The 16232-nt window shown below is 37.4% G+C and overlaps 1 protein-coding gene across 5 annotated transcripts in view; it reads right to left on the bottom strand.

Moving 5' to 3' along the window:
• LOC139134092 (regulating synaptic membrane exocytosis protein 2-like) overlaps nt 1-16232 on the bottom strand; it is a 78160-nt gene that overhangs the window by 54910 nt on the left and 7018 nt on the right. For 4 of the 5 annotated variants that reach the window (XM_070700994.1, XM_070700998.1, XM_070700995.1 and 1 more), the window contains exons 1-4: nt 12301-12582; nt 11558-11736; nt 5821-6043; nt 406-594 (exon numbers count right to left, since the gene is read on the bottom strand). In XM_070700994.1, coding sequence (XP_070557095.1) covers nt 406-594; nt 5821-6043; nt 11558-11736; nt 12301-12423 — 714 coding nt within the window. In that variant the 5' untranslated portion in view covers nt 12424-12582. Of the gene's footprint in view, nt 1-405; nt 595-5820; nt 6044-11557; nt 11737-12300; nt 12583-16232 lie in introns of those variants that run through there. The other variant, XM_070700996.1, reaches the window with a different exon arrangement.

Genomic DNA, 16232 nt, shown 5'->3' with positions numbered 1-16232 from the left:
TTTGCAGTAATGTGTCACGATCATGTCGCCAGCACTTCGGGATACCCAAAGCGTTATTACTCTGCCAGTCTGTACCTGAAGGTTTTTAGCGCTATCAAATTTTTAGCTTCGCTTTGCTTAGGATCATGTGTCCCATTAAAAGAAAATTGCCTTTCTATCAAACAAGCCGTTCTCAGTATGAACATGATACTGACTATTTTCAAGATGAGTTTACGGATTGCGCATGAGCAGTTGAACCGAAACGGTTGTTATTATAACTATCCTTGCAAGCGATAAAACATTCTACGCGTGCGTATTTGGCATGCATAAATGGTACACTGTGGTATGTGTAGATTTTTCTCTGCAATTTCAAAAAATCAAAATTTCATAAAGATAAAATATAACAGTTTTGCGGTTACTACTTACGGGAGGCCCTGACACTGAATTTCTTGCAGTGTATCTCGGTTCTTTCCTTTCCAATTCTTGAATCTTTTCTTTCAACTCTTTAGCCTTGACGACTGGCTGTGCTTCGCCGCCATGGTACCACTGCCCTGTCTTGCAGAGTAACTGACGCCGTAATATGCACATCTTGCATCGCCATTTATTCTTCATTGGCTGAAATAACAAGATAATTATCTTCATAGTAGAGCTGCTTTATGCTTTGGTTAATGCAAAATAAATACACCCGGTGGGTTTTGACCGGTCAACACGGGTACAGAAATCAACATCACAACGCATAGTCTTTTTTTGTTTTTGGATCATCTCATGAGACAAGAGAGCTGGTTGGAGCAGATTCTTATAAAGCAGTTGATAGGTCTGCATAATGACATGCCAATTAACCTTCAATAAAAAAAAATTAAGGCCGACTTGCAGCGATTTGGAAGCTGTTATCCAATTGGTTGGCACAATCTCGCCGTTATAAGGCCAAAAAGAAATAAATTGTGCTGTTCCGATAACATGGTTTTCAAAGACAGGGTAGGTAGGTCGGCGGCGATTTTTTTTCCAAAATATTTTTATTTTTGAATATGCACTTTTCAGGGGTTCAGGGCGATCAAACACTAGCCACAACATTTCCAGAAAAACGTATTATACATATAAAAAGAATAAAAACATAAAAGACGTCCTCGTTCAAGCAAAAATCAAATGCCAGGTAACGAACACGTGGTTTTACGGTTTTTTTCTTTCTTTTTTTACTTCCGTGTTTTCGTAGCTCTAAAAAGTTTAGGGTCGGCAGGCCAAAAATAGGGTAGGTCGGGTTATCGGAACAGCACATTTTTTTTCTTTGGCCTAATTAAATAATAAAAAGAAACTCCATAATTGCTGTGAATAGTGACAATCGACCAATTAGATATAACTTTGCAGACACGCTGCAAGTCAGCCGGAAATTTTCGGTATCAGGCCTGTCAAAACCAACTGGCCATGCTTGGCATGACTAGTTTTTGTTGCATCAATACAGTTTTGGAAAACAGTTAATAAGCCTGGTCTTGCATTCTTATCTTTGATTTGCATTCCAGTCTAAGTTCAATACTGATCACATCATTGCGTTCACTTTGAAACAGCACAGAGGAACATGTAATTGTTGTGCACTCATGATAAAATGTCTTGAACATTTTGAACATTTTTATTGTATTTAAGGTAGTTTGCGCCTCGAAAATGAAAGACTCAAACTTTTGTTCAAACTTTCCTCCGGCAAACTTTCAACCATTTCTTTGAAAATCAAAAATAAAATTCGAGAGTCATCATGCCAATTTTGGTACTACAGAAATAAATTGTCCAATAATTACGGATATTTCACACAAAATGGCGGCCATCCCTATGTTATCTCTATGTGGGGGAAAATAAAATTCTTGATTAAAAGAAAACTAAGCAGGTGAAAAATTTATTCACTCCATAAAGTTCAAAATGAGTCCCCAAAAGTGGCAGGCCAAAAGAATATTGCAAAAGTTTGAGAGTCCGAATATCTGTCACCAAGCTGCGTTCTACCTTACTAAAGAAGGGGTCGTCGGAACTGCGCATGTGCGACTTTCTTGTTTACAAACAATGTATTTCATGTTTCATGCATGCATGTATTTCATGTTAACAAACATGTTTGAACTTTCACCAATCGCCAACGTACCCTAGATACAGTGTTTACATCGGTCGTAGCGGTTCCTGGCAACCTTTGACCAGAGTTCCGACGACGCCCTCCTTTTAAACACACTGTAGGTATTGGTCATGCGTCAACGGGAACCAAGGTTGTGTGATCAATCTATGAACGCGTACACGTACACCGTCACAAACATGAATCGGGTGAAATTGGAACATGTCTCCTAAAAGCATTACACGTGGGTAAGTGTTGACCTGTCCAATACTGCACTATAAAAAAGTGAAATGATCGATCGTACCAGATATGAGCTTTGATGAAGTGTACAGTGCAGCGACAGAGTAAACATCTTTACACATCTACTTGAGCATTGATGTTTGCACAGATCGAACACAATTTCCCATGTGGAGAAAAACAATCTCAGCGGCAAGATCTTAGACTCTGCTGAAACACTGCATTGCAATGTTAGCAATTCTGACTGTTCGAAATAAGGTTGAAAATATGGATTAACTGTCGACGACCTCGAACAAGAACAAAGTGTTATCTCCCGGGGAAACCGACATGTGATGATTGGGCGTTGTTTGTAATGAAGAAACTTTGCAAGCTAAGAAAACGTGATATCAGCCATGAAAGTTACCGTTGTCAATCGAACTGTGAGCTTATCATACAATATATAAATATGCATTTGGTCATTTCTTTTGTACGGTAACCGTTTCAGGCGTGTCGGATACCTGTAATTGAAATCATCGAACTCCAACCCCAAAAAGGAGAAAACAGATAGTCTTGATCGACATGAATAATTGAACTCGTACTTAAGGGTTCACAAACCAAAACGGTCATCATAGTCAAAGTCCATGTCCTTGAAGTACAAATTATGGATGATAAATTTCACCGCTTTTGCAACCTCTATCATCTACCAGATGATGCGACCTATGATATATTTATCGTGACTGTTCATCATTTCTATCCGCACCTGGATGTAGATTATTGATATCACTTACGGATTACTGGAAGACGAAATAGGCGTGGAGGTTATTGAGCAGGTCAACTTGGCAATTTTTTCGTGGTGATCAAAGTGGTCGAGGTAAATTATGAACAACAAACCGCCTGAAAATTGAGAACTGTGCTTTGGCGTCTTCCTTACTGAGTATATCATAAATCAATGCACATCGCCATCCAGACGACCTAATTTTCCATGATCACATTGAACTTTGCTTGCTTCCGCGTGTCTTTATGTATGTATGTATGTATGTATGTATGTATGTATGTATGTATGTATGTATGTATGTATGTATGTATGTATGTATGTATGTATGTATGTATGTATGTATGTATATACATATATATATATATATATATATATATATATATATATATATATATATATATATATATATATATATATATATTCATATCGAAGTATTCAGGTGTCCTCGTAGGAAATTACAATGCTCACTTACTTGTATTTAAGGTAGAAGTAAAAGGATTCAGGATGCTTAGCTCTACAAAGAATCCTTTTACTTCTGTCTGAAGATTGCAGGATGCATGAAACTTGAGTCACAGATATTATTGATTTGTATTTGAAGTAATTTGTTATATATATATATATATATGATAATTTGTACGCAATATCCCGTCTGCTTAGACGTGTGTCGCCGAAAATGGCAACAATACTTCCACTATTTAATTGCCAACTGCACACATAGAGAAAGCCTGAAGGCCGTTTTGCAATAGTATACACTTCCAATGATAATGCTAAACGTCTAGACCTGCAGGCCCTTGTTTAGAAAGTTTACCATCGAAAAATATCAGTTGTTGAACTCTGAAAATTATTTCAATATAAGTAATGTAAATCTCAAAGCTTGCCTGACGGCAAACAGACTATAACATTTTATGCAAAGAAAATAAATTGGTCGGCGTCTTGCCCGCTGGACTATTTGACTCGCAGCACGTCCTGGTTATTAATCATTACTTCAAATAGCATTGAAAATAGACACGGAGGCGTATATAATATATCTGTATCATCTGAGCTCATTTAATGAGTATGCCGCTCGAAAGACGACGAATGGTGGAGTATAATCCATTTGAACAATTGTAATTGGGCAGTGGTTCCCTGCTCTGGAAATACCGGCCTTGCGGTACCTTACCTACACGGAAATTGGGCAGAGTTGCCCGTCACACAATTATACTGCAAAATGTCAGAGTACCTGATAGACAGTAGTGTCCATACATCATTTTCATGTTGAGTAATATAATCATCTAGCATACAGCTATATAATTGTGATTAGCCATGTGGTCAAATGCAGTTTCAAGTTTCTCTACTTTGAGACATTCCGTTGTCAGGGGAAAAATGAGGTCAATGACCCGATAGTATTAGTCTGTTATTTCTCTAACTTCATAGAATTGATCATTTGTTAAAAAGAGGGAAAAATAAAATCGGCATTCCGTCCGAATCGCTGCTTCTACTTTTATCGAACATGCTTTTTTCCTATATAAGCGATTAAATCGCAAGTGTTTTCACATTACAATGTGTCTCAGTACTTAATGACGGTTATTCTTGTTTCACATACAAAAAATGGTACTAACGTAAAACCCATTAAAGGGTTTAAGGTACAAACAATATTTTATGTTATTTCTGTTAGATGCTCTATTGTGTTGTAGTGGCTCGGCTTTCAGATCTATAAATTATATGATAGCTTTACCACTACGTGAAAGCTGCAATAGCAGCAACATTGATACATTTTTCAAATGTATTCCTGCCTGTAAAATACACTTTCATGCACTATTCAAAAATCATGTCGACATTCCCAGGGTTAACTTGTCGACGCAGCCTGTATTTGCATAACGGCCAGTGTTGTTGTTTACCATTGAATTTCATTCAAGACAAGAATTTACCTTTCAACAATTGCATACATGCATTACAGATTTGGCTGTGCTGCCCAGACTAATACTTTGATTCAAACTGCTTTAGAGCGGAAAATAAGAAAACAGCCGTGTTCAATTACAGTCCAGGTTCAATGGATCAAAAAAATAACGAAAATGTATCAAATGTTACAGTTACTGCCCCGTTCGACAAAGTGGCATAAAATGTAATCATAGCCTCCAGTGTCCCGCAAGAAAGTCCCAGAAAATATTTTTCTACTTTATTTGGTTCAAAAAATCCATCAAATGTATCGTATTAGAATCGAATATGTCCATTGGGAAACAAATGAAACAAATGGATGAATCTGTTCATGTATCATCGTCACGTGATCAATCGTGAATTTCTCAGTAAGGTCAAGCCCTATTGAGGATATTCAAGAAATAGTTCCCGACACAATAACATATGTATGCCATTCAACTCGAGCAGTATCAGCATTTCTGTTTTCGCATTCATTCGATTAATGTACGGTATTTAAAAGTTCAAATCAATGGCATTCTACTTTCTTTTGCTTCCTTCAGGATGTCACGAGATTAAAACATTGATTGTTTTTACAAGGCGTGGTTTCGTCAGTTGTTTGAAACAAGTCAAGCTGTTACATTACTTACACATCGGGTTCTGCATCGTTCATTTTAATGTCAGTGACGTTTGTTTTATCCTGAATATAACGGTCTGTCCTGCATCACGAAAATAGAACAAGCATTGCATTACCATGGCTTTGCCCTGGTTAACCACTGTCACGCGATATCTCATGGAGTCTCGTGCATCACTGAAAGTATCTAAGTGATTATTTTTTAAACTCTGGAGTAAAGCACGAAGACTATAACTGTAATCTCACCTGGTCTCGTTCATTCTCGTCAAACGAGATGTTGAAGCAACCACACTGGATGCATACTCTTCGGTTGCAGTCACAGCATGAACGACCGACGCCGTCTGCAAACTTCTTTGAGTAGCAGAGACGACAGAGCCTTAGATCCACGGGGGCCAAACACCCTGTGCTTTTCTCCGATTCCTTGGAGATTACTACGTCTTCATACTGTTTAAGCTCTTTATCGAGATTTCTGTAGACATGATATTAAACAAACGAGCGGTTATTACATATCATATGTCACTCAATGACGTGTTCATACACATGAGTACAGCGATGTATCCGTCCATCTACATTTGCATGCACGCACACAATCATTCTCGCATAGATAGATAGACAGATAGATAGAAAGATAGAGAGATAGAGAGATAGATAGATAGATAGATAGTTTGATAGATAAATAGATAGATAGATAGATAGATAGATAGATAGATAGATAGATAGATAGATAGATAGATAGATAGATAGATGCATGTATGCAATCAGACAGACAGACGACAGACGCACATACTGTGATACACACATACATATATACACACTATCCAAATTATAAATCAAAGTGCGGCAAAGAATCCCATGACATGAAATCGATTTCCAAAATGAACAAAACACGTGAATGTCAAGGTATAGATATGTTATGAGGTACTTGAAAGGCGGTATTGTTGACCTCACATATCGTTTGATTGAATTTATATATTCACCACATGACCAACAGAAATCCTAAGTTATTCATTATCTTGTTGACGTAACAGAACTTGCCCTTGTTTTGTGCATTGTAGTGAATAGTCGTTGTTGTAGTTGACGTTCAAGGTTAATATTGCTTATGAGTTATGACGGCCGTTACAAAAGCAACGTTTAGCCAGTCCCTTACTCATTCATACCAGTTCATTACCGATATACAAGGACAACAAATCAGTGGAAAGGGAGTAAAATACTGTACATCGAACCATCTGGCACTGTGCTGCAGACTTATGAGCATAATCAAAATCATATACCATGTAAAAAGTCTGCAAATCCTAAGGTTTACAGGCTGTAAATTGTCGTCAGTTTTTACATTTTTACGTTTCTACGAGGCGTACACTCTCAGTCTCTATATCGTAGGTCAAAGGGTGTATAACGGATGATAATTGCGACAAGTTTTACGGCGAACAAACCAGTACTGGAATACCCAAAATGGTCATGAAAATTAACAATATTTGCAAATATTGTATTTTTCCTCTCACCTATCAATGGTCAGTAAGATTACATGATTATCGATATTGCCCATGAAGTGTCTGTCCGTACATCTGGCAAAACCGAGAAGTGCACTGCGGGTGTGCAAACACACTTGTTGTTCTACACCATCAAAGAACTCTTGATACGAGCAGAGACTCATAATAGCTGTGTCCGATGACGTCATAGACTTAGCGGCAATCTGATTTGCAGTGCTTGACATTTAAGGTAGAAACCATAAAACACATACTGTATCTCAAAAATCACATCTCCTGTTGTTATCTTGGACATGTTCCTTTTATGAAACACCGCAACAATCACGCAATAATAACGGGAATACCCATGCACCGTGCCGTTGTACAATTTTCATCCAGTCAAACTATAGTCTGTTGCACTGCTACTTTGCTTTTTTCGTTATATGTTCACATACACTAGTGATAGGCCTATAGTTTATCTTTCTTTCATTATTTCATGGGTGTCACATGAATGTCACGTTTTTGTACGAATAACATGGCATTGTCTCTATATTTCAACTGTGAGGAGACCTCGGAACCCCTCCCCCCTCTCTCTCTCTCTCTCTCTCTCTCTCTCTCTCTCTCTCTCTCTCTCTCTCTCTCTCTCTCTCTCTCTCTCAGCTTGTATTCTTTTTTCACGGCTATCGCGACATTCTTTAAAAATGCATTTGGTGCTTTGCGCTTTCTTCACTACCTATGTAGTTAGCAGTATCTTAACATTATGGCGTTGTTATTTCCAATATAAAGTTCTTGGAAACAATTTCTATTTAACTCTTACTTTTAAAATGAACCACGGATTTATTTTACGCCAATATAGGTTTTGACATACGCAATGATGTCAGTTGTTCATTTCGATCACAAAATTGCCAATTTGATCAAGAAATGAAGTTATTTAGACCAGGAACGTCCCAAGAGACATGTGTGGAAAATGTCAATTTTTGAACAATCTCAAGATAAGTGATAAACCATTGAATATACGATGACTCAGACACCATCATAACATAATGAATAAATCTGATTTGCATCAATAACCAATGACCATATTTCAAACAAAGCAAGTCATACACATGTGTATTTTTGGAGATAATTGAAAAATAAGACCCGAGTTTAAAATCATTCCTGATTTCATTCCGACGTAATTCTGATCGCTTCTTCCTTCCGAAATCGTGAGCGAACGAAAAGATCAATTATTTGATGCACAAAGAAAAGATATGCATGTATGAACCGTAATTAGCTTTGAGGTACTGTCAAATTGCATGACTTGGCGATCCTCACGCATGTGAAATTGGGGCAATTTTATTTTGAGTACAGGTTATATAAATATATATATAATATATATATATAATATATATATATATATATATATATATATATGTGTGTGTGTGTGTGTGTGTGTGTGTGTGTGTGTGTGTGTGTCCTCTAAGCACGATGGTTTATAACTTTAAATATACTTTCCTCTGCAGTTGTATTATTACATTTTATGTGAATTGTTATGAAATGTGTTTTACATAGTGCATCTGTAGAATGGTAACCGCAAATCCATCATCCGTAAAAAATTTGTCTCCTGGTCTTGTTTATCGAACAATCCACAAAATGCCGGGAATTTGCGTCATATCGCAAAAAAAAATGACAAGTCCTATTATTAGGTCTGCACAAACGCAGTCTCTGCACTCAAATTATGAAGTCTTTACCACACTCTCAACGTGGTTCTTGATGATTGAGTTTCTGTTACTGCCAAAAGCTCTGTAACAAAAGGTGAATTTTCATATCACGATCAGACAGAAATAAATTTGTATGAAAGGGAGGGTCTGTTGTCTTTCTTAATGTGACACTGTTTAATTGGTCAAACACTGATGCTTGACTTATGCTAAATCTAATTTGTTTTAAAAGAGTGTACTTGTCCTTCTGATTGGTGCATGATCAGTGAACGTTGGCTGTACAAGGCATCACGACAAATTTATGCGATAACGTAATTTCAATTCCCAAAGGGAACGATGAGTGATACATAATTTTGATGCTGACGTAAACGGGGTCGCAGCGCAAACGGAAATTCAGCGTATATGCGAGATTAACACTGCAAGTTAGTTCCAAGTGAAGCAAAACAAAACATATCAAGGACGCCCTTACGGCAATGTAAGCCCATGAGCGTCATTTGCAGGTGGCAAATATGTCTGAAGGGAGTCGACGTGATTTGATCATACCAAGCATCTATTTATATTTTTGCTACATTAATCCTTTGTTTATCTTCGTAAAATTGTAACATGCATCGGCTATATGTTCGGCGCATCATACCACCCACAAATGGCGATTGCAGCTAGAGATGTAAGTTGTTGCTATGTCATCGCTACGCTTTCTATAAAACATCTTTGGAGCCTTTAAAAGAAAGAAGGCATACAGCAATTGATTGTGTATAACATGAGTAAATTCTTTCATGTGCAAACTTTTAGAATATTTTATTAGAAATGATGATCATTTTTACGTTCAAACCAGATCATATGTGCAAGGAAGTGCAACAAACAAACAAACCTTACCACAAAAGTCAAATTACTGACAAATGAGGGCTACTCTGAGGGTAAATTGGTAAGTGCACTTCAAACAAATAACTTCGCATCATCAAAATAGTGGGAAACGCTTATTCTTCAATTGTGATAATTTCGTCCTCATATCTGCTCTTGCCAATTTACTCCCTAAATTGATTCGCAGATGATTCACCATCAGACATGAAGATAGGACTCGGAATAGCAATTCCAAACTGAGGGTAATAAGATAGACCTGTGAGAGCGGATGACCCGAAATGAGATTTGCAAAGGTGAGTGACAGAGCTCGTCTGATAATTTGCCAGTGTGGTGGAGGATTATTCCGTAGCGATTAGCGACTGAAAGAACTCGAGGAAGCCCCACTGACAAGAGTCGATGAACCAGACTATTAGCCACAGTAATGAGCTCTTTACCAGATATGCCAGCGCTTTGCGTAACACGTAGCAATGGATAATCGCAGTACGCATTAAAAAAATCGTGGCCACCTCGACGTTTGCTGATATTCTTTGGAAAGATTACTCATTGAGATCAATGATTAGCAGGACGCTGTCGATATCTCCTTTAGTTTATTACGATGTCGTGATTAGCTTTGTTAACCTAACACCCTGAGTCATCGAATTCATATCCTGTCGTTCCATACTTTTTTATGAAACGCATCACATTGAAAGAGTGAGCTTAGTACCAAATGATATACGAAGGCTATAAATTTTACACTCTGTCTGATACGGCAAAAGACATCACGCCCAAGAGGCACATTTCTCGCCATATCAAAACTATTTTACACCATGTACTACTCTTACTCTAAAAATCAATGATGGCAACCAAAGAGATAACACATAGAGGCTGTTACCAAGGAAACAAAGACATGCTGTTCGTTCGTCTTATTGATTTGTAAGACTTTCACACGTTGCTTCCTTGACAGAAGTATGAAGGCGCACTTATCAGACATACAAGTACACTGAGGCGGAAGTACTTCTAACATTTATGATTGCTGACTAATAAATGACAACATGTATTTCTGGGCAGAATGTGCGTCGGCGCAGTACTTCCGCAACATCTACTTGGCCAATTCTGTCTCAAGCCAAGGCACAGGCCGAGAGTGTTTTTTATATAATGTTGCAACTCGTTACTTATTCAAATTTATGCGGGCCAATCCATTTGTCTTTCTCAACTGTTAAAAAATATGAAAGATATATGGCAACGTATATTTGATGGGATTGCTCATAAGCCACTTCAAGCTTCTTTCTACCATAGACAGTTACAATGTTTCTACCAAGATTACGCACAGTGTTGATGACGCAAATGCGATAACTTGTATGATTTCTGCGATTTATAATTAGTAATGGTACAATGCATTTAATATATTTACCATTATCAAGAAAATGCTACTACTCTTTTTGGTAAGCTTTGAATTACCGAGTTTGTTTGTTTGTTTTTGCCCATCCAACTTTTTGTATTGTACTTGATTTGGTATATTAACAGTGACAACAAATATTGATTTTATTTTTGTAACCCGCACTGATTCATGCTTCAATAATTATTTGTTTGGTTTCGCGTTTGTTTGTTTAGTTTGTCGGTGCATGTCATTTTTCTTCTTCTATTTTGATAACTTGGTCTAAAAGAGCATTATTGTTGTAAGACTTCAGATTTATCAAATGAGAACAGTATCTATCTTTAATTACTGATTAATAATGTGTAGCAAAGTGATTTTGGGAATAACATAAATGTAAGAGGCGTTGGCGTACAAAGTCTGATCAGACTACAACTATTTTTTCTCCTTCGCTTTTGATTAAAATTGTCATCATGATGATAAAAATGCACCGTATTCTGCACCTCTTATTACAGTAGAAAATCTCAACCATTGAAACTAAGGAAATTTTCCATTTCCTGCAATCACAGGCACAGCTACTTTATACACATCAAAACAGAAAGCTACATTCCTACCTTATTCTCTCTTCTTCCGCTTTTTCAAATGCCTCCTGTTTTTCAAAGACCCTTTGCAGGATGGCCATTTCATCTGGTGTCAAATGGTCCAGTTTTAGGTCGGGCATTGAGGGATTCCGAAGGTTGCCGGGCCCTGTCGAATGACTGCCGACCTCGTGAGCTGACGACGATTTCACAATCTGAGAGACAAGAGAAATCAAACGCAGTGTAACCGACTTCGTCATTATCGTTTTTGCTTGTTTTTCCCCAAGCAGTTTGTTTCTAACCTTCTATACCTCATTTAACTCGACATACACAAGAGCAGGCGAGTGGCAAGCTTGTTAAATATGAACATCGTGTTCAGCTTACGGTTGTTGAAATCATGTTTCGTTATGGATTTCTGTGCGTGTAGATACATGCCTCAAAATCAAAGTCACAAAGATATATTAGGCCTGCATACTCTGGTATGTAATAGAATGGACTGTGCTCACAACGCTATTTGCATATAAAACGTACTCAGGAATTCACTTTTATGTAACGAAAAGGCAAATTCAAATAAAATAATGACTGTTTGTCTATTTTAAAAGATACATGTATTGACCGGAAAAAAAACAAAAGGAATTGCTGTTGGTTTGAATGACATACTTTATCTCGCTCCTATGCTCGGATGTTCAAATGCAAAAACAAGATGTGAACACATTCTATGAAATGCTGTTCAATACCATGTAAATCAATGAACAGCATTTTACGTATCTCAACATTACCTGTCCGCATTCAACTGTCAAGAAACGCGTATTTGGGGAGCTTCTCCTGCGCCCGGACCCTATTTGTACGATGAACATGACGTTTCTTTTCCGTTCCCGGCTAAACCTTGCGCGATGAAGCATTCAACTTGAATGGTGCGCAGTGTGTCTGATGCGCAGTGTGTCTGTCGCGACTCTGCCGCTGAAGAATGATCAGCTTTTTGATTGATATTCCGGCAACTGGCGATTGTGAGCCCTCATTGGTCGCTGCAGAACGACGCTGTTGCGAGCTTGTGCGCGAAAGTAAACTGATGCTTTAGAGTGGCGCATGCGTGTAAGTATTTATGTTACGACTTAGTATAGTTTCATGATTTGCATTGAGAGGTATATGACCCCCCCCCCCAATTTTACTTCCGATCTATCGATATTCAGTCTACATTCGACGCCATAGCATTACATAATTTGGTGCTTTGCGCTTTCTTCACTACCTGTCCTAGCTTAGCTCGCCTTATTAAATTAGCAAGGATCGCTACCGTTAATAGCAAAGGCCTAATCACTATCCAGGCACCCAATGTAGTATGTCATTGAAGCTGCCTCTTTTTTTTGTATTTGACCCAGGCAGACGAATATTGCAAAATATTTGTAATTTTTTTGCCTGTTTAATGGCCGGTGTAGTCTCTGCAATTCCGTCTTAGATTTACTAATGACAACGTGACAATGCAGATTTGTTTCAGTAAATATTTCTGAACAAATTTAGAGGTTAATCTTTCCAGGACATATGTAGCCAGCTAAAATGTAAACAAAGCAATATAAAATTCTTCGCACTGGACAACATAATATGAATAATGGCCTCTTTTACATTGAACACAATTAAGACGACAGTTTTTGTTGTCTGCAAACTGATTGGTGGCAAAATCCACAATATATTCCGTTTGTTCGGTTATAGAAATGGCGGGAAGGCCTAACAAGACGTCACTAGGTGCCAGTTGCTCATCATTTACGAAAACAACACTATCGAGAACAATAACGCAAAAGGGTCTGTTTGAATTACAATGTTATGTTAACCCTTAGTATATGACCTGATGGAACCTCACATCAAGAGATGATTGGCTAACTATCTCACTGTTTGTATTACCTTCACCGTGGATAATCAACTCCCTTATGACAGTGTGTATTACACTCAGTCTTGATAAACACCCTGGGAATTTCGGAGAAGACTTTGATTGGAATTTAAAGGAAGCATGGGGAATAATTAGGAGTGCGAGAAGGGATAAACAAAGCGTCTAGGCTTCAACGTCCGCCAGGCTAATTGTACGAGACTGATTGGTTTTAAAAACATTGAATACGGTTAAAGTTATCGCATTCACTACTTCAATAACGTATGTATGTATGTATGTATGTATGTATGTATGTATGTATGTATGTATGTATGTATGTATGTATGTATGTATGTATGTATGTATGTATGTATGTATGTATGTATGTATGTATGTATGTATGTATGTATGTATGTATGTATGTATGTGTGTATGTGTGTATGTATGTATGTGCATCTATCTACCTACCTACCTACCTACCTACCTACCTATCTATCTATCTATCTATCTATCTATCTATCTATCTATCTATCTATCTATCTATCTATCTATCTATCTATCTATCTATCTATCTATCTATCTATCTATCTATCTATCTATCTATCTATCTATCTATCTATCTATCTATCTATCTATCTATCTGTCTGTCTGTCTGTCTATCTATCTATCTATCTATCTATCTATCTATCTATCTATCTATCTATCTATCTATCTATCTATCTATCTATCTATCTATCTATCCATCCATGTTTGTATGTATCTATGTATTATCCATGCATTTATGCATCTATGTATCTAAGTGTACATGTATGTATTTCAGATACAGACGTGCATAGTATAACGAATTAACGAATTTTTCAAATGTCCCGACAAGATGTAACTCTAAAATATCAAATTCTAAACCATCGACTTCAATTCCACGGGGAGTGTCAAATAACTGCACAAACAAGTTTCCTATTTGGCGCGTTATGGTGACGTCATGGTAATTGAAAATCAGCTGGTCGATGAAACCATGGAGCATGACATTCACAAGACGCGACGTCGTGTCTGGCACTCTTGTTTGCATTTATCAGCAAGTAGTCGTGATACCGTGACGTATGATGAACTATGCTGGTTAAATCCCGAAAGCACCACGCCTTGGAAGGCGGACAAGTAATCAGTGAGAGGCTATTTGTCGTCTGTGAAAAGAAGTCTTTTTTGGTTCCAGAGGCTTAAATATTACGTTCCTGGAAAAGTGAATCAAATATCGATTCATGTCGTTCCATTCACATGCATTGCAACTTAAGGTAGTATGCACCTCGAAAGTGGAAGACTTAAACTTTTGCTCTAACTTTCCTCAAGGAATCTTTCAATCATTCTCTTTCAAAATCAAGAATAAAAATAGGGGGTCACCGTGCAAATTTTGGTACTAGAGAAACAAATTACCCAAGATTTACCGATATTTGAAATTCAAAATGGCCGCCATCCCTATGTTAACTCTATAGAGAAAAATAATAATTTTCGAATTTCGAAAAACTAAGCCGGTGAAAAGTTTTCTTTCACCGAGAGCTTTAAAATAAACCCCCACATGTGGTGTATCAGAAGAGAATTGTAAAAGTTTGAGAGTCCGAATGTCTGTCCCCGAGGCGCGTTCTACCTTAACATTGTCTTCTTGACCAACCCATTACTAACACCCGCTCATGTATTTTAGGTTTTGCTAATTTCGTTTTTGCGGAGTCATGTGAAGTTCAAAATTCGATGATTTGAGGACAAGAATAAAAGAATATGCACGGGTGTACCTATCAACAAGTCAAGCAAATATACCGTTAAGACGTTAGTTTACATTAATGTTCTTTAATCGTTCTTTAATGTTAAATGACTCCGCAAATACTACATACATGAGTGGGTGTTTACTGTGAACAAGGTATACCTTTTTTCCAAATTCTAGTTCGCCTATAAATCATGATACCAGGTTATCATTGTCAAAAAATGAGATATTATAAGAAATTTAGTGTCGATTTGTACAGTGGACCCCCCATCTTCCTGCGAAAATCATGCCTTTTTGTATTGTGAAAATTTAACGCTATCAGCCCGTCCTTCCTGACTAGCCTTAGCAAAGTAATATTTAACTAAACAAGGTAATTTGCATAAACCTTAAGATAGAGTGTGCCTTTGGAACGTATTTCGGACGCTCAAGTTTTCACAACAGTTTTTTTGTCTGCTGCTTGTGTGTACTCATTTTGTAGAGAACAGCTTTTTGCAGTCTTTTTCTGTGAAAGTCAAAAGTTTAACTTTACGATAGATCAGCCCAGGATGCAGTGGCCATTTTGAACAACAAATATCGGTAAATTTTATGTTCTTTGTTTCCCTAACTAAAGCTTTGCAAAATAACCATGATTTCGGTCTTTAGTATGAAAGGGTATGGTTTAAAATTTCCTTAAAGCCCCAATAGCTGCGAATGTGTAATAAACCGATCTCAAAATATTCTCAGTTTCTCAAGAGTTTTCTTTGAGTAAGACCTATTAAAGACTGGAAAAGTAAATGGCATCATGCTTGTTTCTTTTATGATCACGAATGTGCAGGAAATACTGCATTTTTTGTACTTTTCCATGGGGCGCCATTTTATTAGTGCGGCGCCCGTTTATTATTTAACTGTTAAAACGTGTAGGCGTGGTCCAAATCAGTGAGCAGTGATACTTCAATACACGTCTTTCAGTTAGCACATTTACATGAACTAACTTTGGTTTGAAAATAAAGTCATGAAAGTAATGCATAAAATTCGCAGCTATTTGGGCTTTAAGTAAAGTATGAGCAAAAATGTAAAACTTCCTGTTTCGAAGCGTGTACAGCTTTAAGCGGCTATAGCTTCATATATTT

The sequence above is a fragment of the Ptychodera flava genome, chromosome 5 (assembly GCF_041260155.1).
Source record: "Ptychodera flava strain L36383 chromosome 5, AS_Pfla_20210202, whole genome shotgun sequence".
NCBI classification, from domain to species: Eukaryota; Metazoa; Hemichordata; class Enteropneusta; family Ptychoderidae; genus Ptychodera; species Ptychodera flava.
The sequence above is the reverse complement of the archived record's forward strand: the minus strand, read 5'-3'. Positions and strand labels throughout refer to the sequence as shown.